The sequence below is a fragment of the Mustelus asterias genome, chromosome 5 (assembly GCF_964213995.1).
Source record: "Mustelus asterias chromosome 5, sMusAst1.hap1.1, whole genome shotgun sequence".
In the NCBI taxonomy this organism is placed as follows: Eukaryota; Metazoa; Chordata; class Chondrichthyes; order Carcharhiniformes; family Triakidae; genus Mustelus; species Mustelus asterias.
In genome coordinates this window covers 137,495,445-137,516,664 of record NC_135805.1, presented here as the reverse complement: position 1 = coordinate 137,516,664, position 21,220 = coordinate 137,495,445, and the positions used below count along the sequence as shown (strand labels likewise).

Here is a 21,220-nt window from a genome sequence, read left to right as displayed (position 1 = left end):
CTACTATCTGAACCCAAATGTACTAAATGTTGCGTCGTATGAAATTTACTAATACTAACTGAGTTTGAGCATGTATGCATTTATAATATACTAAAGTGTTAATTGAATCCAAAATATACTAATGATATTGCAAATGCGTTCACTGGGGTGGCATGGTGGCACAGTGGTTAGCACTGCTGCCTCACAGCACCAGGGACCCGGGTTCAATTCCGGCCTCGGGTGACTGTTCTGTGTGGTGTCTGCACATTCTCCCTGTATCTATGTGGGTTTCCTCCGGGTGCTCCGGTTTCCTCCCACAATCCAAAGATGTGTGGGTTAGGTGGATTGACCATGCTAAATTGACCCTAGTGTCGGGGGACTGGCTAGGGTAAATATATGGGGATAGGGCCTGGGTGGGATTGTGATTGGTGCAGACTCGATGGGCTGAATGGCCTTCTTCTGCACTGTAGGATTCTATGATTCTATAAACTTTCTGACTGTTCACGCTGATGGGATCTTCCGGTCCCACCGACAGCACACCCCTGTCGCAGGTTTCCAGGCAACGAGAGGTGCATTCAATGGAAAACCCCATTGACAACAGTGGGACCAGAACATCCTGCCATCGGCCACCTCCTGTGGCAGGTTGCACGCTGAATCTGGAATACATTCAGCAGTTATTTTTAGCTTTTAAATGTATACAATGGCATTTGAAGAGAAATTAAGATGCCCACTGGAAGTATTGTGACAATTCTGTTATAATGATTTGATTGATTATTTTGTGGTGACTGCTTTTGTTCATCGGGAACTTTTCTGATTTTCTTCATGCTATTTGAGTCAATTAGGATCTTTCCATTAATAATGATTTTATGATATTCAATGTTTTATCAATAGGTTGTTTGAGACGATAGATTTTCTTGCCAAATGGCTATCTTACTGTGGGGGTGCCTTAATAGAACATAGAAAAAATGCAGCACAAACAGGCCCTTCGGCCCACAAGTTGCGCCGGTCATGTCCCTACCGACCTGGGCTTATATATATATATATATATATATATATATATAGGCTTACCTATAACCCTGAATCCTATTAAGTTCCATGTACTCATCCAGAAGTCTCTTAAAAGACCCTATCGAGTTTGCCTCCACCACCACTGACGGCAGACCTCTCATCCTTCGTCTCTCCAAGGAGAAAAGACCGAGCTCCCTCAACCTATCCTCATAAGGCATGCCAACCAATCCAGGCAACATCCTTGTAAATCTCCTCTGCACCCTTTCAATAATTTCCACATCCCTCCTGTAATGAGGCGACCCAAACTGAGCACAGTACTCTAAGTTGGGTCTGATGAGGGTCTTCTAAAGCTGCATCATTTTCTCCCGACTACTAAACTCAATCCCTCGATTGATGAAAGCCAGCACACCATACGCCTTCTTAACCACCTCCTCTACCTGCGAGGCCAATTTAAGAGAACTATGGACCCGGACCCCAAGGTCCTTCTGATCCTCTACACTGCTAAGAGTCTTACCCTTGATATTATACTCCTTCATCCCATTTGACCTGCCAAAATGGACCACTACACATTTATCCGGGTTGAAGTCCATCTGCCACTTCTCCGCCCAGTCTTGCATCCTATCTATGTCACGCTGCACCTTCTGACATCCCTCCAAACTATCCACAACACCACCAACCTTCGTGTCGTCGGCAAACTTACCAACCCATCCCTCCACTTCCTCATCCAGGTCATTTATGAAAATGACAAACATCAAGGGTCCCAGAACAGATCCCTGGGGCACTCCACTGGTGACCGACCTCCATTTAGAAAAAGACCCATCTACAACCACTCTCTGCCTTCTGCAGGCAAGCCAGTTCTGGATCCACAAGGATCTACATAATTAATGTTTTAATTTTGTTGATAAAAAGACTTTATATCACAAATATACGTGTTAATTTGATACTAAGAAAGAACTTGTATTTATAGAGCACCTTTCATGACCTGCGGATGTGTCAAAGCCCTTTGCAACCAATGAAGTACTCTTGAAGTATAGTCGCCATTGTAATAAGGAAATGTGGCAGCCAGTTCGCATGCAGCAAGTTTCCACAAACACCACTGTGATAATAACAAAATCATTTTTCAACATATTCATTGAGGGATAAATATTGGTTTCACATATCTAAATAATTGGCACCTCCGACAGTGCAGCACTCCCTTATTACAGTGTCAGCTTATGTTTGCTGCTTGTATCCCTGGAGTGGGACGTGAAGCCACACTATATTTATATGTTACAGGCGAGTTCATCACAGCAGTTGAATATTACAGAGAGGTTCTGCGTTCATCTGAGGAGCATAAAGGCAAACTTCAAACCGACTCTTTACAGGTGAGAGGACCAATCTGGATGTAACTTGCATTGCAGAACGATATAAGTTGCGGATTTTTAACAGCCCCACTCTCCATTTACCAATCAATTGAAATGTTCTTTCCAGCGACTCCACGCTACCCACAACCTTATTGAGCTCTTGGAGGCAAAACACACCGGGATCCTGCCAACTCTTCGGGATCACAGGCTTCGTGAAGAAGTAGGTACCCGCCTTCCTTTAGGGGCCACTGCTTGCTAACAAAGTTTTTCTCATTTACTACTTGCCTCTTAAGGTTTGTAATTTGGTAGTTAATTCTGGAGGTGTGGTGGTCCTGAGCACTCTAGCACTATATTCCTTAGACTCTCAATTCTTTGTATTTTATGGTTACATTTCATACTCATGGCTTTTGGCACATATATTTAAAAAGGAAAAGAGTAAAGTGAGCGTTGGTTCTCTAGAGAGTGACAATGGGGAGTTGATAGATAATGAGGCAATAGCAGATGAAATACACAAATAATTTGCTTCTGTCTTCACTATAGAAGATACAAGAAACATTCCAGTAATAGCTCTAAATCAGGAGGTGGAAGGTAGAGAGATCACATACCAACCGACTCAAGAACAGCTTCTTCCCTGCTGCCATCAGACTTTTGAATGGACCTACCTTATATTAAGTTGATCTTTCTCTACACCCTAGCTATGACTGTAACACTGCATTCTGCACCCTCTACTTTCCTTCTCCCCTATGTACCCTATGAACGGTATGCTTTGTATAACGCAAAAAACAATACCTTTCACTGTATCCCAATACATGTGACAATAATAAAGCAAATCAAAAAACAACTCTGCAGATAGAAGGATGCCAGATTCTTGCTTGCACATTGTGACGTGACTATTCCCAGCCGGAATGGAGATGGTTGAGTAATTCCCCTATAAAACATGCTGGGAAACTTCACTGCTGTCAGTGACTGGGATCAACCTTGCGCTCATGAACTGATGTTCACTCAGTGGAGTTTCCTGGAGCCATCACCCGGCTTTAAACATGAGACGTTGCTGCAGCTCCTGACGGAAACGTTTTTTTTTTTGAAAGGATGCTGTAGACTGTTGGCTGCAGTGCACTTTTTAAACAAACTCTTTTTGGTAAATAAATAGATTGTGTTTGCTGTAAAATAAACTGTTTTCTTTGAGTATATATCCCACCCTGTCTCCAACTCAATAGCTGACACAGTGCTAAGATACTCTCCAGTTTCATAAAGGGTGTGGATAATTGGGGCTGCAGTGTTGCAGTTCCATCTCTGACCCATGATTCCAACTGGGAGCATAAAAGTAAAGTTTAATTAAGGTTTAAAGTTTTAATTAAAAGTTTATTTGTTAGTGTCACAAGAAGGCTTACGTTAACACAGCACCTGTTCAGGTACGCTGATATGGAGATGCCAGCATTGGACTGGAGTGGGCACAGTTAGAAGTCTCACAATACCAGGTCCAACAGGTTTATTGGTGGTCCTGAGTCGTCTTCAGGTGAGTCACCTGAGGAAGGAGTGACACTCCGAAAGCTCGTGATTCCAAATAAACCTGTTGGACTTTAACCTGGTGTTGTCAAACTTTTAACTATGCCCACTCCAGTCCAACGCCAGCATCGCCACATCATGGCTACCATCGACACCGCAAACCGCCGGCTCAAAGTGGAAAGGACCTCCAAGAAGATCACGCATATCAACACCGACATCACTCACCTGATGAAGGAGCGCTCCAAAAGCTCGTGATTCCAAATAAACCTGTTGGACTTTAATCTGGTGTTGTGAGGCTTCTAACCAGATACACAGAGGGAGAATGCCCTAACTAGCACATCTTTCAGATTGTGGGAGGAAATGGGAGCACCCGGAGGAAAACCATGCAGACAAGGGGAGAACGTGCAGATTCCTCACAGACAGTGACCCAAGCCAGGATTCGAACCCGGGTCCCTAGCGCTGTGAGGCAGCAGTGCTAACCAGTTATTCTAGATATATCACGTTGCAATGCGATACATGTTAGTTCAATGCTGTTCTATATTCTATATACTGCAATATTCTCTCTCAATCTATGAATATTATTAAAATGCTATGTATCAGCGCAGGAACCTTCAGGTTGCTCTTCAATCTCAAGGGATCCTTGTTCCTGACGTGCGTGAATGTTGAGTGGATAAAATTCCTGACATTGGTGAAAGTTACCTCACAAAAAAGTCACAAATGGTACTGAACAACCCCACTTCTGACATGATGAAGGGTTGACCATTGAAGCAATTGAAGGTGATTGGGTCCAGGACACTACCCTGAGGAACTCGTGTTGTGTCGTCCTGGGACTGAAATGATTGGCCTCCTCCAGCCACAGTCATTTTCCCTTACGTTAGGTGTGACTCCACCCAGTGGAGAGTTCTCCCCACATTCCCAACTTTGCATTGACTTCGATTTCCTTGATGTCACACTTAGTCAGTTGCTATCTTGATGTCAAGGCAGTCACGTTCACCTCCCCTGCTGAGCCTTGGGCATTGACATGGTTCACTGAGAGGACTACACTGCCAAACATCACCTAATAATAACTTTCAGCTCATCGCCCAGCAGGCTGCAATATGCAAGATGTGACCAGATGCTGGCATTGATAATGGTAGACTGGCATGGTTTGTTAAATTCTATTATATACATGACCGTTACAATATTCCTTCTCTTGCCTCGTCGTACACAGGCAGAGCAACTTAGACAACACTACATGAGCAAATCCGATTCCGAGGTTTCTGCAGCATGTCAAGCTTTGCCGCCAGTTCAGCAGAACATCCGTGAACTACAACGCAAGGTAAGCGTTCCCGTGGCGGAGTGCCGGGTAAGCGTTCCCGTGGCGGAGTGCCGGGTAAGCGTTCCCGTGGCGGAGTGGCGGGTAAGCGTTCCCGTGGCGGAGTGGCGGGTAAGCGTTCCCGTGGCGGAGTGGCGGGTGAGCGTTCCCGTGGCGGAGTGCCGGGTAAGCGGCCTTGTAGTGGGGGCACAAGTGAAAGAGTTGCATGCAGCAGTGTGTCTCTGTTAAGGTCATGTACTGTAGAGGAGACCAGAGTTGAAGTGCTGCAGCAGACACTCAGTTCACTATGAAAAGGTGCAGGCAGAATAACAGCTTAGCTGCAAAATTCTCCTGGTGCCAAGGGTCCATTGAAAAGTGGGTATGAGTTTTAACCAGGTAGACACATGCTGAGGTGCAGATGTCATTGCATGGGACTGTAGCAGTGACTAGTTATCCCTAGATGAGAGTGTCCTATGGCTGCTGAGGGGCTGGATTAATAAAAATCATCTGCAGCACTTCTCGTGCTGAGTTTGGTGTCTCCTGCAGCACTCCCAATTCTGGCCTTGCAGTAAAGGGATCATTTTTGGTCGTACTGCAGGAGAGCAGATGGTTGAAATCCACAATTAACCATCAGGAGGCTAAAGTGGCCACTGAGTGGCTCGGCGGTGCTACCACTAAGAATCTGTAATACTTGACGTAAAGTTACTTTCCAAAAAAGTATTGGTTATTGAAATAACTCCCTACAGTTTTTCTCCCCGCCCTAAGGTTTGCCACTTTCCTCTGTGACTTAGTGCTGACTTCCGGTTTTGAAAGTTGGTAGATAGGATGGGACAGCTGACCATTACCTTGACATATTGCAACGTCTTTCTCTTCCCATTTTTGTGTGCTGTCATCAGATTCACTTTGGGGCTCCTTGGTGGCTCGGTATCATTGACTGTGTACTGCAGGCAGACCTGGATGAAGAGCTGGTGACAAGGGTGCAAAATGAAATCTCATCCAACTATAAACATCAAGCTAACAAACTCTCCATGGCTGAAAAGTAAGTACATTTGCATGCTGTCCATATGAACATACAAATTAGGAGTAGGGTGGCACAGTGGTTAGCACTGCTGCCTCACAGCACCTGAGACCCGGGTTCAATTCTGGCCTCGGGTCACTGTCTGTGTGGAGTTTGCACGTTCTCCCCGTGTCTGCGTGGGTTTCCTCCGGGTGTCCGGTTTCCTCCCACAGTCCAAAGATATGCGGGTTAGGTTGATTGGCCAGGTTAAATTGACTCTTAGTGCCAGGGGGATTAACAGGGTAAATGTGTGGGGTTATGGGAATAAGGCCTGGGTGGGATTGTGGTTGGTGCAGACTCGATGAGCCAGACGGCCTCCTTCTGCACTGTAGACATTTGATGATGATGAACATTTGAAAATCGGCCCCTTGAGTCTGTTCCGCTCGCCATTCAGTCGAGAAAATATTCTGTATTGACCTTGGGAGTAGACGGTGGTGTAGCGTGAAGTGGCACTGAACTAATAATCCGGAGGCCCAGGTTAATCCTCTGGGGGACATGGGTTCAAATCCCACCACGGCAGCTAGTTGAATTTAAATTCAATTAATAAATCTGAAGTATAAAGCTAGTGACAATGACACTATTATTGATTGTTGTGAAAACTCATGTAGTTCACTAATGCTCTTTAGGGAAGAAAACCTGCTGTCCTTACCTAGTCTGGGCTATAGGTAACTCTAAGCCCATAGCAATGGCCTAGCAAGCTGTTCAGTTCAAGGGCAAATACACATGAGTAATAAATGCTGGCTCACCTCCCGTGAAAGAATAATTAATTTTAATAAGTTCATGTGTCGAGTTGGTGGCATGTGCTGAAGGTCACTGCACCAGAGTGCAGGACGAGGAGTCTGAGTCAGAGATGTTTGTGCACAGTCCCCCTCGGGAGGGAGGGTCGTCGCAATGATGATTCCAGTATGCATCGAGTTAGGGCCTCGGGAGTCTCCTATTGGGCAGAGTACTTGGGTCGTCAGCAGCAGATATGTGGACATCGGACAGAGTTCCCTGAGGCAGTGTGAGTTCGAACACTTAAGTGGAGGGACCCATCATGGTGATGCGCCCAACATTGTCTCAGGAAGTCGATTGCATGTACTCCAAACATGAAAGAATGGCCAATCTCATGGAGAGACACTTGGAGCGTCACACAAATTGCACACGAGAGTAGTATGATGCCCTGAAAAAGGTACAAGGCTCACTCAGAGTCTGGAATAGGCTGTGTGTAGAATGAGCGCTTTTCTCCCCAAGGAGTACGTGCGAAGCCGTGTACCCATAACAGGGTATTTGCACTGCTGGCATCAATGGCTGGAAGGGACAACGGCTGTGTCCAGTAGCCAACCCCATCTATCCTGCATGGGAGTCAACCTAAGGATGTGGGGCTGGGTGAGGAGGATGATGGTTCCCAAGACATCTCCGCACCTTCATCTTCCACTGCTTCCCAGTCCCACTACTAGAGCTCTCATCTGTGGTACAGGCCCATGAGACAGTGACTGCCCCAACATAGATCTAGAACCTGTAATGTCAGCTAGGTCCCCATATGCTTTGATTGGGGAGTTAGTGAGGAGGGATCATCGATTTTAAATTCTCACTGGGAGTAGGGAGGAATTTTTAAAATGCCGTAAGTTGTTAGAGCATGGAATGATGTGTCAGAGGGTTTGGGATCCAGTAAAAGATACTAAAATGTCCTGAGAAACTGCATTAAAAGTTAAGAGTGAGTGGAAAATTGCTAATCAGTACATTACACCTTGCCTAACTGATGCAGCACGGTGGCACAGTGGTTAGTACTGCTGCCTCCCAGTGCCTGGGATCCAGGTTCAATTCCGCCCTCGGGTCACTGTGTGGAGTTTGCATGTTCTTCCCGTGCCTGCGTGGGTTTCCTCCAGGTGCTCTGGTTTCCTCCCAGTCCAAAGATGGCCAATGCTAAATTGACCCTAGTGTCAGGGGGATTAGCAGGGTAAATATGTGGGGTTATAGGGATCGGGCTTGGGTGGGATTGTGATCGGTGCAGACTTGATGGGCCGAATGGCCTCCTTCTGCACTGTAAGGATTCTATGATGCACTGAAACTTTGCGAATACAATACTCCTAAACTTTGGAGATATTCATAAAGTTCAAATTAGTAATTAAACTTCACTAATAACTGCATACCTGAAATATTGAAGCTTTATTACTTGTTGAAGCTTCATTAACTTGTCATGTAATTTTGCGAACGGCTACTGTTAAAATTCACTAATTAAATTTCACTTACTGTTTCTTAACTTAACTGACCGTTACACTCAAATTTCACCAAATAAACTTCACTGACTTTGAGCTCTTACGCAATGAGCCACTCATCAACTAAAAGGCTCAATGACAAATTTGTTGATCACAGTATGGTGGAAATGTGGTTAGCACTGCTGCCTCACAGCGCCAGGGACCCGAGTTCAATTTCCGGCTCGGGTCACTGTATGTGCTGAGTCTGCACGTTCTCCCTGTGTCTGCGTGGGTTTCCTCCGGGTGCTCCGGTTTCCTCCCACAGTCTGAAAGACGTGCTGGTTAGGTGCATTGACCATGCTAAATTCTCCCTCAGTGTAACCCGAACAGGCGCCAGAATGTGGCGACTAGGGGATTTTCACGGTAGCTTCATTACAGTGTTGATGTAAACCTACCTGTGACACTAATAAACTTTAATTTTTTTTAACTTTGTGTACTCAGGTTCCGGGACTGCAGAGGCCTACAGTTTTTGCTGACCGTGCAAATTGAAGAGCTGAAAAAATCCCTAAAGACGGTGCAGGACTCGGTCAAGAATTTGGAGGCCCCTCCGTCACAAGAAGAAATTCGGCTCGCCACAGTGTGTCACCTTCGCCCTGTCCGCTTTCCCCTCAACAAGTAGGTACATTGGCCAGTATCATAATTGGGTTAAAAGCTAAATACTGTGAATGCTGGAAATCTGAAATAAAAATGGAAAATGCAGGTCTGGCAGCAGCTGTGGGAGAGTTAACGTTTCGAGTCCATATCTCCAGAACCATAATTGGTTTTCTGCCAATTGGCAATGCAAAACTAGCTCTTCTCTCTTATCATGAAAAGTTTCTTTTGTGCCATAGCTGCTTGTAGTTGCCTTCTATATCTCTACATATTTGTAAAGTAAAATAATGTGGGAAGAATTGTTGTTGCAATGCTTTGATTTTAAAAAACTTCCATTTATGTAACACCTTTCATAACCACAGGATGTCCCAAACACTTTAATTAAGTTCTTCTTAAAATGTCATCATTGTTTTAATGCAGGAAACTTGGCAGCCAAGCTTCGCACAGCAATTCCCGCAAACAGCAACGAGATAATGACCATATGATCAGCTTCAATTATATATTATTATTATTCATTTGTGGGACATAGGCATTGCTGGCTGGCCAGCATTTATTGTCCATCCCTAGTTGCCCAAGGGCAGTTGAGAGTCAACCACATTGCTGTGTCTCTGAAGTTGCTTGTAGGCCAGACTAGGTAAGGATGGCAACTTCCTTCCCTAAAGGACTTTAGTAAACCCGATGGGTTTTTCCGACAATGGTTTCACGGTCATCAGTAGATTGTTAACTCCAGATACTTTTTATTGAATTCAAATTCCACCATCTGCCGTGGCGGGATTCAAGCACAGATCCCCAGAACATTAGCTGGTTTCTGAATTAATAGTCTCGCGATAATGCCACTAGGCCATCGCCGCCCCATATTGTTGTGTGATAAATATTAGCTCAGACATGGGCAAGGTCTCCCCTGCTGTGTTTTTGAAATAGTACCCTGGGATCTCTTGCATCCACTTGAGATGGGCAATGGTTGAACATCTCAGCTGAAAGATGGAACCGCCAACAGTGCAGCAGTCCCTCAGAACAGCACTAGAGTGTCAGAATGAATTTAGTGCTCGAGTCTCTTGGAGTGGGTCTAGAACCCACAGCCTTCTGCCTCAAAGTCAGTCGTGCTACCACTAGGCCATTTATTAAATGGATGTATTGTTACAATAGCAAAAAAATGGCAAAGGGGGGGGGAACCCCAGAAAATGCTGGAAAATACTCAGTAGATCTGTCAGCATCTGTGGCATGAGAAACAGAATTAACCTTTCAGGTTAATGACTATCACGTCAGGACATCGACTCGAAACATGAACTCTGTTTCTCTCTCCACAGATACTGCCGAATATTTTCAGCATTTACTGTTTTTATTTTGGAATTGCCATGTTGGTTTGCAACATTCAAATCTCCATCAAAACAGCTGTTGGGAAAAATACCGTCGATGAAGCAAGCTCGTATGGCTCTAGGGAGATCACATGATTTAACTTACATTAAGAAAACTAGTATTGTGATGTTAGGAATGGGAAGTGTGGGTCCAAGTCAGTAACCCAAGTCACTTGTCCATTCTTTCATTATTTTTATCGTATTTTTCTCTTCCTTTGGAATGTTTTCTGTATTAAAGGTATGAGTGTAAGATAGTAATGTTTCTACTTTTAACGTGGAGATGCCGGCATTGGACTGGGGAAGGGATAGTAAGAAGTCTCACAACACCAGTTTGGAATCACGAGCTTTCAGAGTGCTGCTCCTTCATCTTTCAATTGTGTCTTTGCTTATATATGCCGTGTTGTGAACTAACCTCCGCTCACCTGATGAAGGAGCAGCGCTCTGAAAGCTCATGATTCCAAATAAACCTGTTGGACTTTAACCTGGTGTTGTGAGACTTCTTACTGTTTCAACTTTTAAACATCATTTTCCAATTGTATGGACTATCTTACTTGACCTCGAGCCAAAGAATTTGATCAAGAACACAAATTGTCTCAGGGGCTTGAAAGGCTGAATCTCCCAACTAGATGATTAGGCCATTCCTAAAATACCTGGAAGGACCCTTGTCACAGATAATTGAGTGGAATAATTGAATAACTCAGTAGCTGAAAGGTACATCAATTAGCCATTTTTCAGGCACATGAATTAGCCATTATTCAGATACATCAGTTTGCTATTTCTGAGGTACATGAACAGTCTTGGGTAATCGAATGGGCTAACTTAATAACCCAATACCATTCAAATACATTGAATCATAGAATCCCTACAGTGCATAAGGAAGCCGTTCGGCCCATCAAGTCTGCACTGACCACAATCCCACCCAGGCCCCATTCCCGTAACCCCTCATGTTTACCCTGCTAATCCCCCTGATACTAGGGTCAATTTACCATAGCCAATTAACCTAACCCGCACATCTTTTGGACTGTGGGAGGAGACCGGAGCACCCGGAGGGAACCCATGCAGACACAGGGAGAACGTGTAAACTCCACACAGAGAGTGACCCTGGCGCTGTGAGGTAGCAGTGCTGGGCACCGTGCCGCCCATATGAAAAGCCTTGGCTGAAGATGCATAATTGGTCAATTGCCTGTGTATTTTTGCTTTTCTCAGACAGATAGATATTTTCTGTTTTAGTTGTTCATGTTGTACAATAGGTGTTCAGAAGGAAACATTTTTCCCACCAAGCATGAATCAAGCCTCTTATTTTCCTTTGTTTTGCAGTTGTCAATTCTGTAAGGCAGACGAATTATTTACAGAATATGAATCCAAGCTGTTCTCACATAGGTAAGTTCTTCAACTGGAAGCAATAATATTCTTTGTGCATTTTCTCCTCTCTCAGGGTACAGTACAGCAAGATCTGTTTTCTGACAGAGTCTGCGCCTGGTACAGAACAATAGACTAAAGCAGATTGTTTGCAATCTTGAGCTCAGCATCTGACCCATATTCTCCATCGCCAAGACAGCTTACTTCCAATATCGCCGAGACAGCTGACTTCCACCTCTGCAATACCACTCATCCCTGTCCCAATCTTAGCTGCTCAAACCTTCTTGCAGATTAGATTTTTCCAATGCTCTCCTGGTCAGCCTTCTACCTTATACTCAATAAAACTTTGCTGCCTTTATCCTAACTCACACTAAGTCCTATTTGTTAATTGTATCATTGTTAATTTCCCTCTGTTATTGAAGGTGGCCATTTCCTGCGTGCGTAGAGTCATCTGTTTTACATACTAATGTGGCTGTAGAACCTGATTCCAAAGTGAGGGCAAGGGTCGATTGTCTGATTTTTGTCAGGACTGCCTAGTCTTTCGAGCTTATCTTTTGTTGCCTGCATTCTTTGCTGTTTGATAGGAACAAGACCATGACATGGAATTACTCCCCAGGTAGTTCTTCTTTGTTTTTCTCCAGTCTGGTGGACAGGCCACATTTCCTGAGGTTTGTCTTCCTTGGATCTTAATTGCAGCCTACCTTGCAGGCAGTGTCCAAGTTTAAGTTGTGAATACATCACCACTTGAGGGATTTTATTCATCAGTTATAGACTATATGTCTGTCTTAGCTGAGCTGTGATAATGAGTGCTTCAATTCCAGCCATTTCTGCTATTTGAAGTACCTCTTTGTCTCCGATTTGATATCTATGATGTTCCGAGTGGATTTCATACGGAACTTGTCCAAGTGCTTCATATGTCTGGAGTAGGTAGTCCATGTTTCACAGGTATACAGAAGGGTAGGTATTACCACAGCTTATAAACCGCATATTTTGTCAAGTTTGATAACTCGTCTCCTTCACAGAGTCTTGCATAAATGGGCAAATGTGGAAAAATAAAGTTTATATTCTCTCCATGTAAGATTTCTGTTTATCCCAGTATGAAATAAGTTTATTTATTAGTGTCACAGGTAGGCTTACATTAACACTGCAATGAAGTTACTGTGAAAATCCCCTAGCCGCCACACTCTGGCGCCTGTTCGGGTACACTGAGGGAGAATTTAGCATGGCCAATGCACCTAACCAGCACGTCTTTCTGACTGTGGGAAAAAACTGGAGCACCCGGTGGAAACCCATGCAGACTCTGGGAGAACGTGCAGACTCCGCACAGACAGTGACCCAAGTCGGGAATCGAACTCGGGTCCCTGGCACTGTGAGGCAGCAGTGCTAACCAATGTGCCACCCCAATGTTAATTGTATTTTAATTTTGTGTTGGTTGTATTCGGGTGGTGAGCATTAATTGGGGTCTCACCTATGTTCCTATATAGGAACAGATTAAAAGAGGGATTGAGAGTTGGAATTGCACAATGTCTGTCTGTATAAATAAGAGCTTGCAAATGCTTGGAGAGGAGACTGCAGTATTTTCTCTATCACCTGGCTATCATAATTCTAACATCATTCATCCATCTCCGTTGTGTTCACTGGAACTCTTGGTCCAACAATGCCGTGCTTTATTAATCTCCTCATCACGTTCAAATCCCTTTGGGATCTTGCGTCTCCCTCCTCTCTCTTCCTGTCACTTCTAACTCTACAGTTCTCCAGGATCTCTGCATTCCTCTGACCTCTAGTGCCTCTGGCTTCTTGCTACATTCTAACCTAGGTGGCTGTGCCTGGGCTCCAAGCTCTAGAATTCCCCCTCTCAGCTTTTCCGCCTCTCTATTTTCTCCTCTTCTTTGCTTAAAACCTGCATCCTTGATTAAGCTTTTGGCCATTTATTTAAACTAATGTCTCCTAACGTGACTCACTGTTAAGTATTATTTGATTATGCTTCAAGGAAGCATCTTAGGGTAATATATAATAAAATTCCTGCAGTACAGAAGAAGGCCATTCGGCCCATCAAGTCTGTACCGACCACAATCACACCCAGACCCTGTTCCTGCAACCCTCATTTACCCTGCTAATCCCCCTGACAGGGTCAATTTAGCTGCTCTCTCCAAATGGATATTTATTATTATCTGCTGAAGGACATCGTTTTGCTGTTTCAGCGCTCATTTCACTGCAGCGAACTCTCACAATGCTGACTCAACAGCTCATTTGCTCTTTGGAGCTTTTGGGAGACATCATTCAGGAAACCCGAGCACCCGGAGGAAACCCACGCAGACATGGGGAGAATGTGCAAACTCCACACAAACAGTGACCCGAAGCTGGAATTGAACCTGGGACCCTGGTGCTGTGAGGCAGCAGTGCTAACCACTGTTCCACCGTGCCGCCCAATGCAACATTAGATGGCATTATGCTGCCTGTGGGGAGCTCTTGGTACCTACTTTACCCCCCATCTAGCATTCAAACTCAGATTGACAAATGACCATGTGGTGACGAGCCCCTTGAAGAAGTCAGCACAGTCTCTTGGGGATTCAGATATCTCCAAATTTATTAAATGTCTGGTAAGGGATGTTTTGAACCAGATTTGCCCTCTGAAGCAGACATGGTAAACCAGGACCGGAGTAGGACAGACCCAGGAGTTCCAGGGCACAGCTGATCAATGAACCATTTGGAGTGAGAGAGAGCAGGGTTTGTTTCCACTTGACTCCCGATAACCCTGAAGGCAGAGCCCTAATAAATGGGGGAGCCTTGTCTGCCCATGCACTGCGGACGTTATGAGCGTACTGCAGCGATAAGCTCCGTGGTTAAATTGGTTTGAACTACAGCCATGTCCCTGTGCACACAATTTTCCCGTCCCGCCCGCCACGGAAATCGAAGCGGGCGGGACCCGGACTATGCAAACGTCTGTTGACCTCGGGCAGGATTTTCCGGTTTTGGGGCGGAAAATCCCACCCGTGGTGTTCCTAAGGCTTGTCTCTACAACTCGGTGCCTAAGCTTTCTGGACATATGTAAGCGGTGTCTGTCCCTATGGGGGGTAGATTTCATCGCGAGTTAAACAGAAACCCTGCAGGGAGAGTGCGCGTATTTCATTTTGGGGAAAACTAAAAGCCTGCCTTTGTTGTCCAGTGTAAAGGGCCAGAAAGCAATCTTTGAAGAGATGATTGAAGAGGATGAGGGCCTGGTCGATGAACGCTTGCCTACCACTAGTCGTGGACTGTGGGCTGCGAGTGAGACAGAACGTGCATTAAAAGCCATCTTAGCCTTTGGAAAAGCACACCGAATGGATACCTTGCTAATAGAGGAAGGGAACATCTTCATGGAACTGTTTGAGTCTTGGAAAAAAGAATACAAGGTACGTGGGAAATCCCCAGACATAAGAGAATTGATCTGCCATATTTTGTAAATCGCTGAACTGATTGAAAGCATGAATTAAATTACATTGTCTCTGGTGCTTGTGAAGCCAGATATATAAATACTTAAGTCTAAGTACAGTGAAACCTGTACCCACAAAAAACAGACATTTATTAACATTCTCAAATAACTTAATAAATAGACACTAGCTGCATCTTGAATACGTGAACATACAAATTACAAACTACGGTAGCTTTCAATGCACCAAGTTCATTTACAACTGGAAACACCAGATACACACATACATGTGGCAACAGCCAAGAAAAGTATAGGGTGTTTGGAAAGGTGGATCTCTTTAGCCAACCACACTGACAGAAAAACTGCTCTATCTCCGGGATTGAATGCTGGTGTGGTTTGGTCCCAGGGATAGAGAGGTTTCTCTACCGCAATGGATGCTGGGTAAAGAGATCTCCATCCCACGAAAGCAAACTGCATCAGAATGATCCAAATGCTGCAGATAATGCCTACAGATTATTTACACAGTGATCATTGAATTAAATTTCCCAGTTGAAGCGGAATCCACAATAGGGACATGGATGTAACTATTTAGAATTTAAAAAAAAATATTGGCTGAGATTCTCCAGCCTCTCAGCCACGTGTTTCCCGCCTGCAGGAGGTGGTGCGTTGTTTGCCAGCGGTGGGATTCTCTGATCCTGCCGCTGTCAATGGGAATTCCCACTGACGTCATCCCATACTGGTGGGAAACCCGCTGGCAGAGGTGTGCTGCCAGCGGGACTGGAGAATCCCATTGGCGTGAATGGCTGGAGAATTCCAGTCATTCTATATTGATGGAAGAGAGCCTGTAGGTGCATGTTGGGCTGAATGGCTTGTCTTTGTGCTGCGGAAGTTTGTTTTTGTAGCGCAGGAGTGTGTGTGTGTGTCTGTCTGTGTGTGTGTCTGTCTGTGTGTGTGTCTGTCTGTGTGTGTGTCTGTCTGTGTGTGTGTCTGTCTGTGTGTGTGTCTGTCTGTGTGTGTGTCTGTCTGTGTCTTTCGCGCTCGAGAACTGATGTATTTCAGCTGCAAACCGACAAATCCATCTTTACACATTTACCTAAAGCATCTGTTCTTCCATTATCTGCAGTTGCTTCATGAATATTGGATGGCACTGCGCAATCGTGTTTCTTCTATCGATGAGTTAGCCATGGCAACCGAGCGCTTTCAAGTGCGCCTTCCAGACGAACCCAAACCAAGTCTTCCCGTTCTTCACATCATTGAGTCACATGAGGTATGAAGTTGGGAAGTCCTGTTTGGATCCTTAGCTTAGGACCATGCTAGAGACTGAACTTGAAAAAGGAAGAAAAAACTTGAATTTGCATAAGTACATAAGTCAAATAAGTATATGAAGGAGAAAAGTATTGAGGGTTATGTTGGTTAGCTGAGGAGGGGTGGAAGGATAAAAGGAAATTACTGCGGATGCTGGAATCTGAAATCAAAAGAGAAAATGCTGGGAAATCTCAGCAGGTCTGGCAGCATCTGTAAGGAGAGAAAAGAGCTGACAAAGAGTCATCTGGACTTTTCTCTCCTTACAGATGCTGCCAGACCTGCTGAGATTTCCCAACATTTTCTCTTTTGGAGGGGTGGAAGGAGGTTAGTGGGGAGCATGAATGCTGTCATGGGCCAGTTGTTTTGAATGGCTGGTTTCAATGCCGCGAATTCTCTGTAATGTGTATGGTTTACTTATTGGGTCCCAAAGTGCTTCAATGATTCTTTGGTTGACAGTGGAGGGACTTGCTGCTGAGGACACCAATGGTGTGAAGGAAGTCAGATACACATGGGGCCAGAATTGGAGGGCTTTTGGTGGGCTGTAGGGCTGGAGGAGGTTCTGGAGATAGGGCGGGGTGAAGCCATGGAGGGATTTAAAGACAGTTGCCTTTATTTGTTGCATCCAATGCAGCCTGGAGCAAGATGTTCTCGACCATGATGTTCTAGGCCATGATGTTCTAGGCCATGATGTTCTAAGCCGTTGTATGATGTTCCTCTCACCATGAAGAAGCAATGGTGCAGCAGCAATAAATGTGTGTGGTGTAATACCTATGTACTTTATTGTTGTCCATCAATAGTATCACGAATTATCGCCTAGCTCATCCCAAGGTGAATGTTTCAAACTCTCAAAGCCAGATCAAGATTACTATTCCATATTTTACAGGTGGAACAAAATCGAATGAAGCTCCTAAACGATAAAGCTGTAGCTACATCACAACTACAGAAGAAGCTCGGTCAAGTCCTCTACCTCACAAATCTGGAGAAGGTGAGAACAATTACTTGAATGTGCAGGACATAATCTGAAGAACATCGAAACAAAACAACAGCCGGAATATGCAACCATTGCTCCAGCTCCACTGTGACCACTTTCCGATGGGCTGGGATCTATTGTCCCACGGGGAGCAATGCCCAGGCCAGTAGCAGTGGTACAAAGGCACCCGTCCTATGTAATTGTCACTAATTTGGATAGGGGATCCTCGCTGCCTCTGGTGGCTCCGACAGGTTGCAATAGCTGAAGACCTTGCTGCATCAACCTTTCCCTATTAGCTGCTGTATGGTTTACGGCCATGACTGGAATGGAAAAGAAAGGCCATAAAAGAATTTCAACAGCAATTGACCTATCTGGGGTCAGTATTCCATCTGACATCACCATAAAACCATAAGATATAGGAGTAGAATTAGGCTATTCAGCCCATCGAGTCTACTCTGCCATTCAATCATGGCTGATATGATTCTCATCCCTATTCTGCTGCCTTTTCCCCATAACCCTTGATCCCCTTATTGATCAAGAACCTATCTATCTCTTTCTTAAAGACACTCAATGACCTGGGGTCCACAGTCTTCTGTGGCAATGAGTTCCACAGATTCATCACCCTCTGGCTGAAGAAATTCCTCCTCATCTCAGTTTTCAAGGTTTAAAGTTTAAACCTTTAAACCCTTTATACGTTTTAAAGGAATTCAGAGTGAACCCCTTCACTCTGAGGTTGTGCCCTCGAGTTCTAGTCTCTCCCACTAATGGGAACACCCCCTCCACAGCCACTTTATCCAGCTGTCTCAATATTCTGTAAGTTTCAATTAACTATTGGGAACCTTGTTGTTTATTGTGGCCTAGGATGGCACCTCTGAGCCTCAAGGTGTATTTGTCAGAATACCCAGGACCGCAGGGCAGGACATCACCCCACGCCCAAGGTGTGCCAACTGGGTGCAGGTGGATAGAAAAAGGCTTCTCTCCACTCTTCCTCCCCTCTCCTCCACAGCCACCCTACATCACCCTCCATTCTTCACTGGATTTAAGTAGTGGGGTGAGCTTAGGTTCCACCCAGAGGAGGTGTAAAATCCCTGGGCTAGCATCTCTACATTTGATCTGTCCAGTAATGAAGCATTTTTTGCCTTGTACACTGTGTTCTCTTTTGCTTTATTGACTCAGGGAGGGGATGGTAGCGTGATGGTAATTTTACCAGACCAGTAATCCAGAATGGACCAGAGAAATGAACCTGATCCTGCCTGACTGGTCCTCTGGACAGTTCTGACAGACCTGTCTGGCAGGGTCAGGTTCATGGAGACAGGAACTGTCTCACATTTAAAAAGAAAAAAAGTTCAGGGCTATGGGGAAGGGATAGTGGAATGTGCCTAGCTTGGGCATTTAAAAAAAAAATTCATTCGTGGGATATGGGCGTCGCTGGCTGGCCAGCATTTATTGGCCATCAGTTGTTGCCCGAGGGCAGTTGAGTCAGCCACACTGCTGTGGCTCTGGAGTCACATATAGGCCAGATTTCCTTCCCTAAAGGACATTGGTGAACCTGATGGGCTTTCCGACAATCGACAATGGTTTCATAGTCATCAGTAGATTCTTAATTCCAGATATTGTTTATTGATTCAAATTCCACCATCTGCCGTGGCAGGATTTGAACTCTGGTCACCAGTACATTAGCTGAGTTTCTGGATTAATAGTCTAGCGATAATACCACTAGGCCATTGCCTCCTCTATGCCATGATCTATGCTTAACTTTTCAGAAAACATGTGAGACTGGCACTCATGGAGAGACTTTTTTGATTTGATTTATTATTGTCACATGTATTGGTATACAGTGAAAAGTATTGTTTCTTGCGCACTATATGGACAAAGCGTACCGTTCATAGAGAAGGAAATGAGTCAGTGCAGAATGTAGTGTTACAGTCATTGGTAGGGTGTGTAGAAAGATCAACTTAATGCAAGGTAGGTCTATTCAAAAGTCTGATGGCAGCAGGGAAGAAGCTGTTCTTGAGTCTGTTGGTACATGACCTCAGACTTTTGTACCTTTTTCCTGACGGAAGAAGGTGGAAGAGAGAATGTCCGGGGTGCATGGGGTCCTTGATTGTGCTGGCTGCTTTGCCGAGGCAGCGGGAAGTGTAGACAGAGTCAATGGATGGGAGGCTGGTTTGCGTGACGGATTGGGCTACATTCACGACCTTTTGTAGTTTCTTGTAGTCTTGGGCAGAGCAGGAGCCATACCAAGCTGTGATACAACCAGAAAGCATGCTTTCTATGGTGCATCTGTAAAAGTTGGTGAGAGTCATAGCTGACATGCCAAATTTCCTTAGTCTTCTGAGAAAGCAGAGGCATTAGTGGGCTTCCTTAACTATAGTGTTGGCATGGGGAGATCAGGACAGGTTGTTGGGGATCTGGACACCGACAAACTTGAAGTTCTCGGCCCTTTCTACTTTGTCCCCGTTGATGTATACAGGGGCATGTTCTCCTCTAAGCTTTCTGAAGTTGGTGACAATCTCCCTCGTTTTGTTGACATTGAGGGAGAGATTATTGTCGCCGCAACAGTTCAGCAGATTCTCTATCTCATTCTTGTACTCTGTCTCATCATTGTTTGATATCCGACCCACTACGGTGGTGTTGTCAACAAACTTGAAAATTGAATTGAAGGGGAATTTGGCCGCACAGTCATAGATGTATAAGGAGTATAGTAGGGGGCTGAGAACACAGCCTTGTGGGACACCGATGTTGAGGATGATCGTGGAGGACGTGTTGTTGCCTATCCTTACTGATTGTGGTCTGAGGGTTAGGACATTCACAATCCTGAGGGTTAGGACATTCACAATCCTGAGGGTTAGGACATTCACAATCCAGTCGCAGAGGGAGGTGCCGAGGCCTAGGCCACGGAGTTTGAAGATGAGTTTCGTAGGAATAATGGTGTTGAAGGTAGAATTTCGAGGTAGTGATAAAGGAAACCACTAGGAGTCAGTCTTGGGATAGATTGCAGGTCTAATTTTAATGTAACATTAAAGGCCACTGAATCAGACTCACTACAACTCTTACTTTCCCCACACAGTTTGGTGCAGTTACATTTTTGATTGGTTAGTGCGGTGGTTGGGAGTTTACAGCACAGATTCGCCCATTTTATCCATGCTAGTTCATAGAAATCATAGAAATCATAGAATCCTACAGTGCAGAAGGAGGCCATTCGGCCCATCGAGTCTGCACCGACCACAATCCCACCCAGGCCCTACCCCAACATATTTACCCGCTAATCCCGCTAACCTACGCATCTCAGGACTCTAAGGGGCAATTTTTAACCTGGCCAATGCACCCTAACCCGCACATCTTTGGACTGTGGGAGGAAACCGGAGCACCCGGAGGAAACCCACGCAGACACGAGGAGAATGTGCAAACTCCACACAGACAGTGACCCGAGCCGGGAATCGAACCTGGGACCCTGGAGCTGTGAAGCAGCAGTGCTAACCACTGTGCTACCGTGCCGTTCTTTGATAGGATAGAACTCAGGGCAATGGAATTATTTGATGGATTACTAATAATCCAGGATGAATGAAATAACCTGATTGCATTAGTGCTAGCCTATGATGTAATAGATAATCTGAGGGATTCATGCTAATCCAAGATTGGGTACATAAAACGTTGGATTAGAACTAACCTGAAATGGAGTAGATACTCTGATAGGTTAGAAATAGAAAGATCATAGAAAATCTACAGTGCAGAAGGAGGCCATTCGGCCCATCGAGTCAGCACCGACCACAATCCCTCCCAGGCCCTACCCCACATATTTACCTG

The 21,220-nt window shown here is 45.0% G+C and overlaps 1 protein-coding gene across 5 annotated transcripts in view; it reads left to right on the top strand.

Annotated features, from left to right (window-relative positions):
- Positions 1–21,220, top strand: part of shprh (SNF2 histone linker PHD RING helicase) — an 88,126-nt gene that overhangs the window by 43,187 nt on the left and 23,719 nt on the right. For 4 of the 5 annotated variants that reach the window (XM_078213349.1, XM_078213350.1, XM_078213352.1 and 1 more), the window contains 9 exons: positions 2,263–2,351; positions 2,458–2,550; positions 5,047–5,154; positions 6,027–6,169; positions 8,866–9,039; positions 11,688–11,750; positions 14,896–15,121; positions 16,262–16,405; positions 17,327–17,428. In XM_078213349.1, the coding sequence (XP_078069475.1) occupies positions 2,263–2,351; positions 2,458–2,550; positions 5,047–5,154; positions 6,027–6,169; positions 8,866–9,039; positions 11,688–11,750; positions 14,896–15,121; positions 16,262–16,405; positions 17,327–17,428 (1,142 nt within the window). Of the gene's footprint in view, positions 1–2,262; positions 2,352–2,457; positions 2,555–5,046; positions 5,155–6,026; positions 6,170–8,865; positions 9,040–11,687; positions 11,751–14,895; positions 15,122–16,261; positions 16,406–17,326; positions 17,429–21,220 lie in introns of all 5 variants that reach the window. The other variant, XM_078213351.1, reaches the window with a different exon arrangement.